General features: G+C 40.8%; 1 protein-coding gene across 1 annotated transcript; it reads right to left on the bottom strand.

Annotated features, from left to right (window-relative positions):
- Window positions 1-2,916: 2,916 nt before the first annotated feature.
- Window positions 2,917-15,392, bottom strand: uba2 (ubiquitin-like modifier activating enzyme 2). The gene is made up of 17 exons (XM_003439434.5): window positions 15,252-15,392; window positions 12,582-12,665; window positions 12,401-12,471; window positions 12,236-12,300; window positions 12,045-12,145; window positions 11,702-11,823; window positions 10,818-10,885; window positions 10,537-10,658; window positions 10,057-10,156; window positions 9,428-9,579; window positions 8,491-8,584; window positions 8,265-8,377; window positions 7,682-7,837; window positions 6,893-6,989; window positions 6,078-6,183; window positions 5,831-5,973; window positions 2,917-4,242 (listed from the first exon to the last, which is right to left on the bottom strand). Exons 1-17 carry the CDS (start codon window positions 15,390-15,392, stop codon window positions 4,040-4,042), a joined length of 1,938 nt encoding a protein of 645 aa, XP_003439482.1. The 3' UTR covers window positions 2,917-4,039.
- Between the last annotated feature and the right edge of the window lie 1,254 nt (window positions 15,393-16,646).

Below are 16,646 nucleotides of genomic sequence, written 5' to 3'. Positions count from 1 at the left end.
TTTCAGCCTCGCGACGTTTTAAAGTTTTGTATCTACAAAACAATTCAATATAATTCACTTTCTTTCTTACTACTATTATATTTATCAAGTCTTAGAGTTTCAGTACGACAAACCTTCATCAGATAGTTGTTTGATGAAGTTTTATATTTAAAAAAATGTAATTTAAATGTAAAAAACCGAACAAACTATACATCAAGTCTATATTAACAACAGCAAACAACAAAGAAGCTCTTTGAATTTTTAAGTTGTGCTGGGTTTTTTTTTTTTTTTACTGTTTTGTATGGTGGCTTGTTTCTGACACCAGTTGTAAAAAAAAAAAAATGTTTCTTTTGCCATCCATAAGATAAATTTTTGTGTTATTATTTTAACATTTGGATTTGAAATCTAAGATTTTGAGTTATTATCCAAAATTTTGAGTGGTTATTTCAAGATAATAACCTAGTGTTCTGACTCCTTTGGGGGAATATGTTCAAACCTGGCACAAACATTCATGAGGTGGGAGTCAAGTCAAAGGTCACTGACCAAACATGATTTAGGTCATTACTTGAGGATTAATGCACCAGTTATGAAAAAAACATTTAATGCATGATTAATGGAATAAAATGAAGTGATGAAGTTTTACTTCTAAAAGGTCAAAGATCAAGTGTGGGCAGACAGTTTTCCGCATGTAAATTTTAATACTAACGGGGGAAGCTGCTGTGTTTGCACGTCCATGAGGCTTACAAGGACCTTTTGTGCCACCACCTCAGTGACTGCGACTGTATGATTGCATTCATTGTTTATGCACACAAACCCCAGTTAAAATGCACCACACCACTCAGCACGAACATCAGAGTGCGCCTGAATGGTGTTGTTTTGAGCTTTCCTTGCAACAACAGAGTGGGACATTTTTAGGGATGCTTTCATGAACCTGGAGGAGTATACAGACTGTGACTGGGGATTAGGGATGTCCTCTCACTGACATCATACAGAGCCAAGAGTGGAAAAAGATGTCTGAAACTGAGCATTTAGAGCAGTGTAAGGACTGAGCTTTCAGCTCATATAGAATACTTGAACATTTTATTGACTTTATTTTCTGTCTCTTGAGTCATGGAGCAGTGAACCTTAATCTTCCTGTAGACACATAAATGTCCAATCTCTATTTGTTAGGCATAGTTTTCTTTAAAGTCTAGTTTAAAATAATTTATCCCTATCAACAAATCATACTATATAAACAATACATATTATTGTTTAGTATTTATTTTTTATCCTACATCTTTATATCCTTATCTTCATTTTCTACTGGAAACAGCGACATTTAATAATAATGGATTGGATTTACATAGCGCTTTTCAAGGCACCCAAAGCGCTTTACAATGCCATTATTCATTCACGCTCATATTCATACACTGGTGGAGGCAAGCTACAGTTGTAGCCACAGCTGCCCTGGGGCAGACTGACAGAGGTGAGGCTGCCATATCGCACCATCGGCCCCTCTGGCCAACACCAGTAGGCGGTAGGGTAAAGTGTCTTGCCCAAGGACACAACGACCAGGACAGAAAGGCCGGGGATCGAACCAGCGACCTTCCGGTTACAGGTGCGCTTCCCAACCCCCTGAGCCACGGTCGTCTTTGGGGGCGACCGTGGCTCAGGGGGTTGTGGCTCTTGTTGGGGTCCAAACCCCAACAAGAGCCACAGCTAGAAACATCGACACATCGAGGTCTTCATAGAACAACATCTGTGGTCAGTCACAGAGACATAACAGTCTTTGTCCCCCAAAACGTAGCGTGATTTTGATCTAATCACGTAGCGTGATTTGATCTAATCACGCTACGTTTTCTTAAACCTGTTTATAGTAAAGTCTAGTCTCTGTTTTGCATCACAGGAATTTGGCTCATGTATATCTCATTCCTTAAAGACACTGAGTACTTAGCACATATCCTGGAATAAGGGAAGGGTACAAAGCTACAGTCTCTTTATTTCATTTCTTTTATTCCAAATGCTAGTTTAATTTTTTTTTCATAATTCTTTGGGATGCTCCTCTTCAACACCCATACCCCATGGTCTAAATAGTAGTGGACCTATTGTGCTTTTCCAGATTTTCAGTCACATACATACTATTAGAATTATGGATCTCATATTACCACAGCCAAAGTTTGAGTTGATGATCACAATATGTGCCAGACATCCCTGTGAGCGTTTCCTTCACTTGGGCCTGTATGAAGCTATTGAGAGGTTATATCACTAATACAACCAACTCAGGCAACATGGTTATCATAGTTAACTACGATTCAATTCAATTGAATTTTATTTATATAGCACCAAATCACAAGTTGCCTCAAGGTGTTATACAAATGAAACTGAATTGAATTTTATTGCCCTAAAACTAAAAACTAGATGTAAAGAAGTACAACTAGATGTGAAAAATGCAAAGTAAAAACTGGACTTTTGAAAAAAAAAAAAAAAAAAAAAACTAAATAAATGTTATCAACTCGGTAAACCAAAACAAAATAAAAAATATCCTTAATAAAGAAGAAATTTCCTCAGTTTTAGCATTTTTTAGTTTGGCAATATTGTATCAAAGCTTGTCAGAGACTTTCATGGATGTGTTTATTGACACATGGCGAGCCAGCTGCTTTAAAAAGTTGTCTAAATCTTCCTTGTCATACAAACTCCATCTATCTGTTATCTTACACTTGTCCAGTTCAGGGAGTCCACTCCTGGTCTCAAAAAAACTGGCCTCTCATTTCCTGAAATCCCTCCCGACATCTTCTGTGCTGTTGTGTTGGCTTATTGATATTTCTGAACCCTACACATATGAAGTGTTTAACCACAGAAAACCTCCTGGTCTGTTTCAGATATACTTTCCCCAATCAGGGTTTCCATTACCAGAAGGCAACAGATTCACATGGACACAAAGACCAGACAAAACAGGAAGCATCTGCAATTTTTGAGTTTATTGTCTTCATCAAATTGGTCCAAAGGGCTCTCATAGCTTTTCAACAAGTCAGATCACAATAAAACATGAAATTATGGACACCAACACAGGGGTTAGACGGGAGAAGACAGCAGGTCACGAAGTGCCCGTGGCTCTCACGTTATTTAAGTGCAGGACACTGCTGCCAGACAACCCAGTTTAACCTCTGCAGCATCAAACAGGACAAACTGGTCAAACTGCTGCTCCGTTTTTTAACCGTTTCTAGACTTTGCTGCTCAAACAGAGCCAAGAAAAATAAAGAAACTGTAACATATCTAACATTGAACTACTACTGCCTTTTAAAAGTGTACAGTTCAGTCATTGCCATTTCCCCAGGGAGGCGTGTTGGCTCGTCTCCGTGGCTGTTCGAGTAACTCGTTCTCTAAGAGCTGGACGCCTCACTGCGGTGAAGTGATGGAGGGCATGTTTACCTTCTTGGAGCCTAAACATATCAGTTCTAGAAAAGAGGTAGCTAACAAACACCCCTTGGCACAAATTCGCTATTAGTGCCTCTGTGCTTTACTGACCCGCTGACAGACGCCAACAGCACCTACAGGCCAGCCCCCGTCCACCCCCACCCAGACTGATTCAACACAACCTGCCCCCCCAAACCCCTCTGTCCCCATCTTCACAAAAACTGAGATCAATATTACAACCCAAGAAAATGTTTTGGTTTTTTAAATCTTATTCCTTTGAAACTTGACATCAAAGCACAAAAACACCCTGACTTGTGTAGCATGAGAAATACAGTACGTTTATAAAAAAATACAAAAAAATGCACTTTTTGTTTATTTAACCAACAAGATAAGCAGAAGTGACATAACAGGAAGTCTATGTATTTTTTTTCCTCAAAACTTTTTGTTTTTGTAGGATATATTGTAGGATCTATTTACAGCATCATGTCAGAGAGTGGAGGGAGTACGAAAGCACAAACACATTTGAGGGGAAAACTGTTGAAAGAGAAGCCCGGGTTGTAAACGGTTCTTCATGAAGGAGGTGTTCTATTTAAACCTACTGTCTGTCTCGAGTCAAAATGACGAGCAGTTAAAGAGTTTGCAGTCCCTCAGGAGAAGGGGAGGGGAGTTAGTCCAGAGCGATTATGTCATCGTCGTCATTGTTGTCGGCTGCCGATTGGTCTGTCCGTGGGCGCTTGGTGGAGGTCTCGCCAGTTTCTGCGTCTGAGTGCTTCCTCTTCGTGCCACTCGTTGCTGCTGCTGCTGAGCTGGAAGCTGCCCCATCCTCCTCATCAGAGTCGACTATCATGATGTCGTCATCCTCTGAGGGAGCTGAGATCGAAGAGGAAAAAAAGATACAGGTTTATTTGCACAACAGAGAACAAACTGAAAACAAACAACAATTGCCCTTTTAGACTGTAGTGTTCAAAAACAAGATAAATGCAATCAGTTCAGATTGATGATGAGTCAAAGATAACTGCTTTCACATGCCAACACGTAACCCAGGTCCACAAGCTTTTTCTGACCAAAAGGTGTGTGACTGTCAACCATTTTTATTTTTAAAAAACGAGCAGTTCATTTTGGTTGTTCAGCTACAATATGTCCACTTATCTTCACTAATTACTGCAGTGGTCACCTAAGGTCTGGAGCAGGACACAGCTCTCACATTATGCAATGTTGGAGGTGGACAGTGCTCCAATAGGGCCTGGAACGCCCCAAAAAGTATTGAAACAAAAAAAAAAATTTAACTTTCCTTTTGGTGGAGCTGATGAGAGGGACACTTCAGCGCTCATTTTTATTCATAATGTAATTATAGAATGTGTGTGCTGTTTGATTATTTTAAAGTAAAACTAATCCATCACATATTTACAGTAAGGTAGTGACACTGACACTTGGTTGGTCTTTTTTCCATATTTTTAAAAAATATGTATATGTATCATAATTTAAAGTCATGTTAGTAATTTACATAAAACTGATTAAGTTGTACATCCCACACATACTGTAACCCATTCAGATCATTTAATAGATTGGATGGTTCCTTAAAGGCTGACTGTAGATTCTGTCTTTAAACATCTAACATGTAGGTTTAGCTGTTTTCTTTCCTGGAAACTTTGAGGTGTCATCAAGACCACTGCAAGAAAAACCCTCCACAACTACCAGTTTATTAAGAACTGACCTGTCGGCTTGAGGCTCAACGTCTGATGCAGAACTAAGTCTCTTGTAACTGCTTGTGTCAAAGTACATGTATATATAATTACAAAAGAACAGCAGAAATTTAACCTGAATGTGAGGTGAGCCTTTAGAGCACAAAAATAGCGTTCATGTAGGCAAAGATGTGCTCTGGATGAAGAAACTCAAGAGTTGTTTGGCCATCACAGTGATAGGCATGCTGAATTCATGTTTTCAGGAAAACACCCTCATGCCAACTGTGAGTCATGGTGGTGGAAATGTTACTGTTTGGGGTTGCTTAGCAGCCTCGCTGTGAGACAAACACCCAGAAGTCAATGGACCACCAAGGGCCGACTCAAAAAGAGGAAACCAAAGCTTATGCAATGACTTAGTTCAAGCCAAGAATCTCATCAAAATGTAGAAAAGCATACAGATGACGGAGCACAGCAAAACCCTGAAAGATCCTCAAACTGAAGTAATTTTGAATAAACTGGTCAAAATTCCCACCTTCAGATTCCGAGTTTCCTTCAAAGAACTTTTGGCTTCTCCAAATGTCGCACTATTAATATTTGTCTTGATTTGGACTGAAATATTTCTGAAATCTGTATCTGTAGGCTTTTCTGTAGGAGGATAAACGTACTGAAAAAGTCCACAGCACTTCCAGAGGGCGTCACTTTATTAGCATTTTTACAATACTGTATGTTAACGCCTCCAGTCATGGCTTTAGCATCGTGACCACTACAATGCTAACCTTTAGAGGATGTTGACGGCTGGGCGGAGTCCTTGTTGCCGTTGGTGATGCTGTTAACCTCTTCTTGGTTAGTCTGAGGGGGTGGAGCCTTATCCGGGGCTTCACCTACTACTTCGAATTCCACATCCCGCTCCAGGTCCTCACTGCCAATAAGGAGAGATGCACACACTTTTCAGCTTTGGTCCCTTAGAGAGACTGAACATAAACTGTGAATTTCATTCATGCGTTCATGCACACAGGTACATACACGTGCAGGACATTAATGAGGAGTGTGTAGTCTTGGAGGAAGTCGTCAGCTTGGAGCCGGCTGCCGTTACGGATCCCAAAATCAGAAAGAAATTTGCTGTTGTTGGCTGTGAAGAGAAAGAACAAGTATAAATGTAAGGAGAATGCATTCCTGAACCTATAAAGACAGTAAATAACACAATTTCATAATTTAACTACCAACTTGTTAATGAAATTAACAAGTTGTTATCCAGAAGCTACTATATTCAAACAGTAGCTTCTGGATAACACTGTTTGTGGCAGTCAGAAGAGACTAATTTTAATGTTAGAGGGTAGCTTGTTAATGAAATTAACAAGTTACTATAAAACTATTAAAAAGTTATTATACTCTTTTCAAACACTGTATCAGTTTTATCATTAAAGTGGTTACAAATTGCCTACTAACTGAGATATTTCTGTTTTTGCCCTGGAATGACGTTTACCTACAGACATCCTGACAAATGCTATTAGAGCGCCCTCCTCTGTCCATATGGACACTTTCCACTTACACTAAATGAAAAATAACTGCCATCTGTATCTCTATAGGTAGATATTCTCTTTAGCATACCTTTTTTTGTATTTCTGTCTTAAATGATCTTACTCTTGCCTGTTCCTCTTCTTTTGGTCTGGCCATGCAGTCTTTGCTTTTTACCATCTGTCTCTAGATCTCCTCTGAGATGTGATTACAACCATCACTTTCATCTCTTCTTCTCTGTCTTGCCTTTTCATCTATCCTCTAAAAGCCCGCGGGCTTAAAGTGACAAAGTCTTACATCCCCCCCGCCCCCTTCTTCCTTACCTTCCGTCTCTCCTTCCTCTGAGGAAATGAGGATGGTTCCCTTTCCATCTTCTATCTGAACATCTGGAGCCACCATACCAAACCTCTCCTTCACAATCTGCACAGAAAGACGAGGAACACAAAGTAATAAGTAAAAAAGTAAAACGACATCCAGTCATGAAAAAAAAATGACATTTTTGTGACACTTTACAATCCCATGTAAAACTAAATACATCCTTACTGCTTTCATAGGAATTAGAGTATAGTAGCAGCCAAGCGCTGATAATCATATGCACTTAATTGATTATTGACAGCAGTGTTTACTGAGCAGTAATACCTTCTTACTACCACATATATGAGCTTCAGTTCAGGAATAAAAATTTGAGTCTTGCTCAACAGTTGATCGTTTTAAGATATCACAAAGAGATGTCATATTCCATATGTCACATTTCTATGGGCCATTGAATTACAATGGAGGCAGTGAATTAAGGTTCTGGAGCTCTTTAGTTAGAGGCTTTTTCCCCATTACCTACAAATGCACTTAACCTGTTAGATGTAACTGAACAGACTCTAATCAGATTTCTGGGACCAAAAACTTTAAGCACCAGGAAAGATTCATCAGTGGGACAAGGTGTAATCTGTCACGGCAAGATTTTACGATTCTACAAAAGCATAAACTGACACAGTCGATACTGGAATCTGGTGCAGTCTGAACAAGGGAAAGGAAAGGTGTCTAACAGGATAAGCAATGCTCTGGAATGTTATCAATTAATGACATCATCTTCGATACTGGACGTGCAGTAACATTACCTTGTCTTGCAGAGTGAGCACCATGGTTTTGTGCACGTTGAGTTTGACCGTGACTTCAGGTTTGCTGGCGCAGACGTAACAGTTAGCACTGGGCGGGTCTAGCACGCAGGGAACCAGCAGCTTCTTCCTGAGATTGGGGCACTTGTTCAGGAAGATCTGACGCAAGAAAAAAATAAGATGGACATAAAAAGAGGCTTACTATAGGAGCCGTGCTCTAGTTATGACAAACTCTGGTGTAGTGGCTCTTAACACAAAAAAAATAGGCTGCTCTTTGTCGCTTGTGTATGAAAGTTGCACAGGACAATAACAAAAATATGCAGGCATAAAGTCACAACAAATATTCAACAATTTTTTCAACATTACACTTAAATATGCTCCCCATTCTAGGCTACTTTAGCAAATCACATCTTTTAGGAGGGTGAACACACTGGTCTATTACCACCTGTGGGTTGGACAAAATGCTAAAAGACATTTCCATCCAAGAGTGTGCAATAGATTTGGCATCTAAAGCTAAAGGCAGTGCGTACACAAGTGTCAAGAGTCATATATGATCCACTGCTAAAAAACATAACAGCTAACTGACCGTGCGACAGGATTCCAGTTCCCCAGATAAAATCTTGAGCCCCTCCAGCACGATGAGTCCAGCGATAACAGCATTGGTTGTGGCAATAGCTGGGATGATGTTACCTGCCATTGCTGAAGAGAAATTTACAAACACATTTACATTTTTGGTACTGATTTGTGAATAAAAACTCTGACATGACTGTTTTGTAGCACAAAGGAAGCTACTTCCTTTGTGCGCGACTTACACTTGACATCAAAGCGACTTTTCATGCTCATGCTGAAGATGTGCATACGCAGGTTGGCTGCTGCAGTAACAAAGTCCATGGCTGGAGGGTCATCCTGACAGGAAGAGGAGAGGGAGGCAGGTATTCATTATCAGTGTGCAACATTTCATTACATCTGCAGCAACTTTCTACTGGAGCACAGTCAGCTGCTTAAAGTAAATCGTATCTGCTGGCTGTCAGTTTGCAAAGCTATTCAGATGAATGTACAAAGTACAATTACTGTACTAACATACCGAATGAAACCTGCCCAGCAAGTGAAGCTCAGCAGCCAGGGTTGAGTATTAGAATGTGTACTTATTATGGCAGCCAGCAGAGGGCAGCACTACACTCACAACGCATACTCCACTGAGTGAATGGGCTGTTTTATGTCCAACAATTTTCACTCATTGTCTAAATACGTCTTTACTGTTTCTGCAATACAGTCATACTTTGTCATTTATTTAAAACACTGGCTACATGGTATGTTTGAGCATTTCAAAAAAACATTACACTCAATTATCCTCATAGGTCCTGTTAAGCTCATTTCCAAGGCCATACTTTTGGACTCTAGAGTAGCTTTGCATGAATAATCATCTACTTCATTGACTAAAACAAACAATTTTATCTCCTTTTCCTTCAAGCCAACCTACTTCTGACTGGCTCACACTACACAAAAATAGATTTGAACAGTAGGTTTGTTAGGCTTTTGTGTGCACTGCCAGAACTGTGTTCCTGGGATTAGGGATAGTCACTCTCATTGACATGACACAGAGCTAAGAGTAGAAAAAAAACCAGACTGAGTATCCAGAGCAGTCTGACCACATTTTCAAAGCTTTGGGCATGTTTCATACAAGCATCCAACATTTTTATAAGGAAAAATTAAGTGAAAAACTAATTCACAAGAACGTCTTGTCTTTACCTTATCCCAGACCAGCTCAGCACCCTCACCCTTTTCCTGCAGCTGTGAGCGGAGCGTCTCCACGCTGTGCTGGAACAGCTGGCAGTAACCCCAAACATCCAGAACCTGCTGGTCCTTCAGACCTGAAGCTGGAGTCCCCTCCTTAGGACACTCTAAAGCCAAGAGAAACGCACACAATATTGCGATTAATGAAGCCTTTAAAGCAGCGACCCTTTTTATGATTAATATAAATCTGACATCTCGCAGTTATTTTCCTTGTGTAAGCGAACTGTAAACATGAGTAAATTCCTCCACAGGCTGCACGCTGTGCAAACAGATGTTCTTTATTACATGTGTCATGTGCTTTTGTTATGTTTGTGAGGACACAAAGAATATTTGTTTCGTTTAAACTTACAGCTAATGTGCAGCTCAGTATCTTCCCAACAAAAAGAAGCTGGACATGTTCAGTAGTAAAACTTATACACAAGTAATAAACTCACAATTTAAAATATTTGGAGTTCTTTTCTGTGTCTTCCTGACTCAAACAAAGTTGAAATATGGCCCCTAAACACACATGCACAGGCACAGGTAATGCCAGGTGATGCTGAAAGCCTGGATGGGGTTAAGCTCTGCGTGCATAGAGGACATACCACTGTTTTCTAGCTGGTGCCAGTCCAGAGGTGTAGGAGCTTTCCTCTTCTTCCATAACTTGTCCATGGTCAGAAGGTACATGATATCATCTTTGAACAGCTGGGAAAAAAAAAGGAGCAATCATAAACAACTACTCTATGTCTGTGGTGATGCTATGCTAAATGACTAAACTCTGGTATTCCCAACATTTTCTGCAGCCCACATAAGGACAGAATGATCGCTTCCTCAACAGTTGTGTTCCTGACGACTAATCTGCTAGTTGTTTAAATGAGAGGGAAAAAAACTAGAAAATTTAACTAGTCTAAAGGAAAACAAACAAATGTTTGCCAAACAAACTGTGTACTTTAGGTGTTATATGAAACCATTAATTCCTTTCCTCATTAATCTAACGTTTTAAATACGTTGAATAGCAAGGGCAACCACAAGTCTACTCAACATCTCGTGCACATCCCATTTATACTCTCTTGCTTATTTATTACCTTGTTGAAGAGTTTGACGGGATCGTATCCGGTGGATCGAGCCCATTCCTTGGTGGAGACGCGCTTGATGTCCCCATCCTTATCTGAAGCAGTGGCACGAGCTGCCGTCTCTTCAGGATTCCCTTTTAACAGAATTCACAGCTTTTACACAGCAATTAATTTTAACCTCATCCTGCTGAGTGACCCAACAATCAAAAAGTATCCCCACAAAAACCAAAACAGGGAATTCAAAACTGAACTTATTGTGAATCCACATTAATGCCACCCTCTCTCTCACTTACATGCAGCCTCTGGGTCCGCTGTGTCCGGCGACACCTCTTGATCTGCATCTTCTTCTCCAAACAGTTGACTATAGTGGCAACATACACACAACAGAAGATGACATCATCACACAGCCTAGTATCCTCTAATGATTCTGAAAGATCATCTGATGGTTTAGATATGGTCATATCTAGATTAGTGATTAACAACTGACAAGGTCCCATCTAATCATAAGACCTCATAGCACCAAGTCACTCCAACAGTGCACTTTGTTCTCAGACTGCTGATTTACTTTTGGTCCCTCAGATATTTGTGTGGGAGGCAGAGCCTTCAGCTTTCTGTCTCCATCCCCTTGCTCCCAGATGGTCACAGCAGAAGGCTGCCCCTCCTTGAGCCTGATTCCACTGGAGGATACTTCCTGTTAAAATTTAGTTTTTCCTTCACACTGTTGCCAGCTGCTTGCTTATAGTGGGTCGTCCGATTATTGGGTTTTCTTTGTATTATTGTAGGCTCTTTATCTTACAGTATAAAGCACCTTATGGGCGACTGTTGTTGTGATTTGGTGCTATATAAATGAAACTGAATTTAATCATTTTCAAACACGTGCATGAACAGTTTAATCGAGATCATTCTCTACTTTACATCCAATCATAACTGGAAAAAAGAAGATAAAACCTTGTGGGTCAAAAACTGCATGCAGAAAGTGATCAGATCATGCAGAAAATATTTAGGGGTAGTGAGGCACAGTGAGATCACGTTTCATGATGTGTTTTTCACCTAACCTGTCGACTTCCTGCAAGATCAAGCCTGACAAAAGCCACTAATATTTGCTAAACTAATACGCAGACTGCAATCAAATGTAACTTGAAGCCGAAGAACGCAGGTATAAAAGAACAAGCCTTACTTGAAGAGATATTTGGCCCAGACGATGCAGTGAATGGGCTCAGATGGCGTGTTTCTTATGGTGCATCCTGGGAAGGTTTTCTGTGCTGGTTTTGGCTGGCACTCGTAGCACTCTGTCATTCCCTGGGTAAGGAGAAGCAGAGAAGACACATGTTCACCGCCCTCCTTATGCTTTGCTCAAAAATCTGCAGCCCATATCAAAATCAAGGCCCTTCATGAATTTTAGTCTGGCCCCCCCCATTTCCCTTTGGGTTCTTGGCTACCTTACACACAATGTAAAAAAGAGCTGAAAGACATGCAGTCATTTTGTTGGTTCTCTGTGTTGAAAAATATCGGTGTGCTACCTTCTTAATGACCGTGACTTGTCCCAGGTATCCAGCAGTGCCACTCTCTATCAGAGGGATATCAGCTGCCAAACACATCCTGTTGACATGGTTACGGGCAGCTGGAGAGGGAACACATGGTTTTATTTAGCTAATTTGAAAGCGTTAGCAGTAAAAGAAGATATTTCTGTATTGCTGTAAGGTGAGGGTACCTCTGTTATCCAGGGCGTTCATCACAAGCATGAATTTTCTGAAGAACTCCACATTGTAATCAGGGCTGTTAAGGAAAAAACAAACCATGATCAGTCCCATATCAGTACATTCTTGAAGGCGCGAACCTCAGACTGACCAAACTGTGAAAAAGAAAAGAAACTTGCTTCATGATGCTGTCGTGGTACGCGGTGATGTTGGCACTGGGGCAGAACTGCAAGGCGCTCTCTTTGGCCACCTACAAGACAACAAGAGTAAGGGACAGATGTATAAAGTGCATACAGGACGTTTAAAATAGCAGCTCAGACAGAACTCTGCTGCCTGCAGGACCAGAGGTGAGTTACATACCTGTGCTTTAGACTTGCCTACATGCTTCTTCTGAAAGAGGAACTGACGGTTCAGGTTGCTGACATCAATTGTGTCCAAGTCAATCTGCCAAAATCAACAGGGTTGTAAAGTCAGTCGAGTCCAATCCAACAATCAAACACTTTTCTATTTGTTTGAACGAAAATGCCTGCTAGGTCACAACAAACAGGGGTGAGTCAGTGCGACGATCAGAGGACTGCACAAGCATTTTAAACACTAAGAGAAACAAGTAATTCTCTGCTGAATGTCTGTCTTTTCATATAACTATTTTCCTGCATTTTAATTGTTTTAGATTTCCATTAATTTGTTTTGTATGTGCTGCGTTTGGATACAAAGTTAGAGAAGCAAGACTGAGATAGTTTGGACGTATGCAGGGGATAGATAGATATGAATATACTGGACAAAGGATGCTGAATATTGAGCTGCCAGGCAGGTGAGAGGAAGAGGAAGACTGCAGAGGTTCTGCACAAGGTTGGTGTGAGAGAAGAGGATGATAGGGAGAGGGTGAGACAGAGTGTGCTGTGTGTGTGTATAGCACTGCTGCCAATTCAGTCGGTGACAAATAAAAGTCTCACAATGTTATCTCAATTCTACCCAAGAGATTAATTGAATTATTTAAATAGTAGCTGGTTAACTACTACAGGATTACAGGCACAAGCAGCATAAAAACTTCACACAGGGTGTGAAGTCTGTGGTGGATGCCAGATAACAAAAAAATGAAACTGTTTATGTGACGAGCAAGGACAGAAAGGATGGATTCTACTTTCATAAATAAAATACTGCAGCGCCGGTTATGTTGGCTGCAGACATTAAAAGCACTCAGTCTCATGTTTGACTCTGGGAGACTGATACCAGCAGATAAGAGAGAAGGCGAGCACAGGCTCAAACAATGTCATCCAGAGTTTCCTGAGACAAACTAGACACTCCTGGCTTTTCTAGTTTACCATGTCAATGTCATTCTCAAATGTCCCCCAAATACCTCAAATACAGGACTCCACACTCAAGAGAGAGGTAAGCAAACCTGAAATCAATCTGCAGGTTCTTATTTGGTTGTATCAATTATAATGTTACCAAAAATATAATAATTAAATAAAAAAATACAATAGTGTAACCAGTGCAAACTGCTTCTAACAAGAACAGAATAAGGAGTGGGAGCAAACTTGAGACATCAGTCCAGAAGCCTCACAGGTCCTCAATGGTGACAAAGTTCAAGGCAGACCTTGTCACTGTGAAAAGGAAATGTCTGCGTTCCCACCACATTTACCCAGCTTCCTGAAAAGAAAGGCACTTGCCGAGGTCATGGAGGACTCTCAAAACACCGAAACCTACTTTTGGGTACTCTCTTATTCACAAAGGGTTGCCACAGTGGGTCAATCCACATCGTTTGATCAGATCTATCGCTTGTCAGGCAAATGTGTAAACTACTATTCTATGGACCGTGACAAAAGAAACAGAGGTCAGAGGGTGCCCTGACACAGACAAGATCTGTAATAGGCACAGTAATGCAGTAGTTAGAAATGTCCCCTCACAGCATGCAGGCTTCTGGCTGAGGTGACTGTGTTAAGTTTGCATGCTCTTCCTGTTTACTCTGGCTTCACAGTGAAAAGATATGCACATTATGTTAATTTATTATTCTAAACTGCCCGTTGATTTGAGGTTGGTAAAGAGTTTTAAGTGTATAGATTATGATGCCCAAAGAATGCATGGTTAAGTGCCCTAAGTGTTAATTAATAACAACTTGATAATATAATCAATTAATATGAGATTATTAACTGGTAGTTGATATAGAAGTAAGCTCTAATTGTTATACATAATGATATAATAAATCCCAACAGTTCCAAAGTGCTCTTGCCATTTCCACTTTCAGTAACACATATTTATTAAATCAATGTGGCGGTCGTGTTTTCACATCTTAGGTACAACAGTGTGATGACGATACAGTGTGCTTAGTGTTTTTCTCCTACCGGTGTTGGGAAATTTAAAGCCTCTATTTATTAATGTCAGATAGGCCATTTCTGCATTTTGCAGTTCAAAACTTGGTACAGACACTTTTGAAGGGGGTCCTTTGCCCTAAACCACAGAGTACGTAAGGGAGAATTTAATGCACAATTTAACAGCACTTTTTGAGCACCCGTGAACTCCTCACGCTCAGCTCCCAACCAGCAGACACACACATTCTATGAATAAATGAATAAAGAAACTGAGCGTTCTGCGTTGATAGATACAGTGATGATGTTGTTTTGTTTTGTTTTTTTCCTATAATACACCCTCCATGGCTAAGCACGGAGATGTCCAAGCACCTCCATGGTAGCACACAGCCAGCGGTGTCCTTACAAAGAAGTTGACTGGCTAACTTAGCAGTGATAATGGCGCCAAACATCCCGGCAACATCGCTACGATCTCGTTCGACTTTTTTCCACCCTCACAGATAGATATCCTTGCCGGTCCACTTGACCCTGTCCACGCGGTGTTAACAAACCACCAGCGAGATAGTAATACAGCTCATCTTTGAATGCCACGTCTCAGGAATTAGCCTGAGCCCACACGTCTCCTCTTGACACCCTCATTGCAGCACAAAGAACCAGTTAGCATGCTAGCCGGCTAGCTACCAAAGACACAGCCACACAAACAAACAGCGTGAACGGGACGGACCACTTCGATGTTTTTGAAGCCGGTGAGTACAAGGTTCTTCAGCAGCTCGCAGCCGATCCCTCCTGCTCCCACTACCAGGATCTTGCAGGTGGAAATGGAATCAGCCAGCTCTTTTCGGAGGGAACCCACCAGTTGGACCATGTTGATGGCTAAAGACAGAACCTGCAGCTCCCGGAGGCTAGCGGTTAGCTTCTTCTTCTACACAACCCAAGACCCACCCACTTCCGGGTCACACACTTTTTCTTTTGTGAGAAAAAGTAGTAGTGTGTCATTTTAGCGCCCTCTTCCAAACGCCACTAGTATTTACGATATATAAGATAAAGCTTGGTTTGCAATTCCAGGCCTCAAGAGCCGGTGTCCTGCAGGTTTTAGATGTGTCCTTGATCCAACACAGTTGATTTAAATGGCTAAATTACCTCCTTAACATGTCTTGAAGTTCTGCAGAGGCCTGGTAATGAACTACCAGGCCTCTGGAGACCCAGAGGCCTGGTAGTTCCAGGGTGATATCTAAAACCTGCAGGATATCAGCCCTTGAGGCGTGGAGTTGCCCATCCCTATTATATAAGATATATATAAGATAAAGCTCCTTGAATAGCATTGTCTAAATCTAATTTCTTGTCATTTCATTATTATTTATACTTAACAGCAATTATCTTCTCTTTCCCCTCAACCCCAACTGCTCACTGCAGGTGGCTGCCCCTCACTGAGACTAGTTGTGCCAGTGGTTTTTTCCTATCCAAAGGGAGTTTTTTCCTCTCTACTGTTGCCAAATACTTATTCATAGGGGGTTGTTTGATTGTTAGAGTTTCTTTCTAATATTGTAGGGTCTTTACAATATAAAACACTCTGAAATGACTGTGGTTGTGAAATGGTGCTATAGCTTTTTCAGACTCCAGAATTGAATCCATTAAAATGGATATACTACTAATTAAAAGTGTAATTCAAACCAATTCAACTTTATGGGACAAAATGTTATCAAGATAAATTGATATAAAACTTTGCGGTCAAAGAAAAGTGGAACTAACTTGTCTTAGAGACTAGAGAGGTGCTGGTGTAACGCATGACACGACTAAGGACAAGGAAGACTTTGATAACACACACACACACACACACACACACACACACACACACACACACACACACACAGGATAACAAGGAGATGGGAAACAGGTGGGAACACACACAGCCAAATAACAAAATGACTGTGGAAGAAGTTAAAGTAGACACATGATACAGACAAAAACAGTCACTAAAATAGAACAGTCAGTGAGTCACAACTGAATAGGGAGACAAGACTAACATGACACAAGATAAACACAGAGACGAAGACTAAGTCAGAGATAAGAGAGGTGGGAATAAACAGGGACCCAAGGAATAAAGCGGAAACCAAAACAC

This window comes from Oreochromis niloticus, linkage group LG7, assembly GCF_001858045.2.
Source record: "Oreochromis niloticus isolate F11D_XX linkage group LG7, O_niloticus_UMD_NMBU, whole genome shotgun sequence".
NCBI lineage: Eukaryota > Metazoa > Chordata > Actinopteri > Cichliformes > Cichlidae > Oreochromis > Oreochromis niloticus.
The sequence above is the reverse complement of the archived record's forward strand: the minus strand, read 5'-3'. Positions and strand labels throughout refer to the sequence as shown.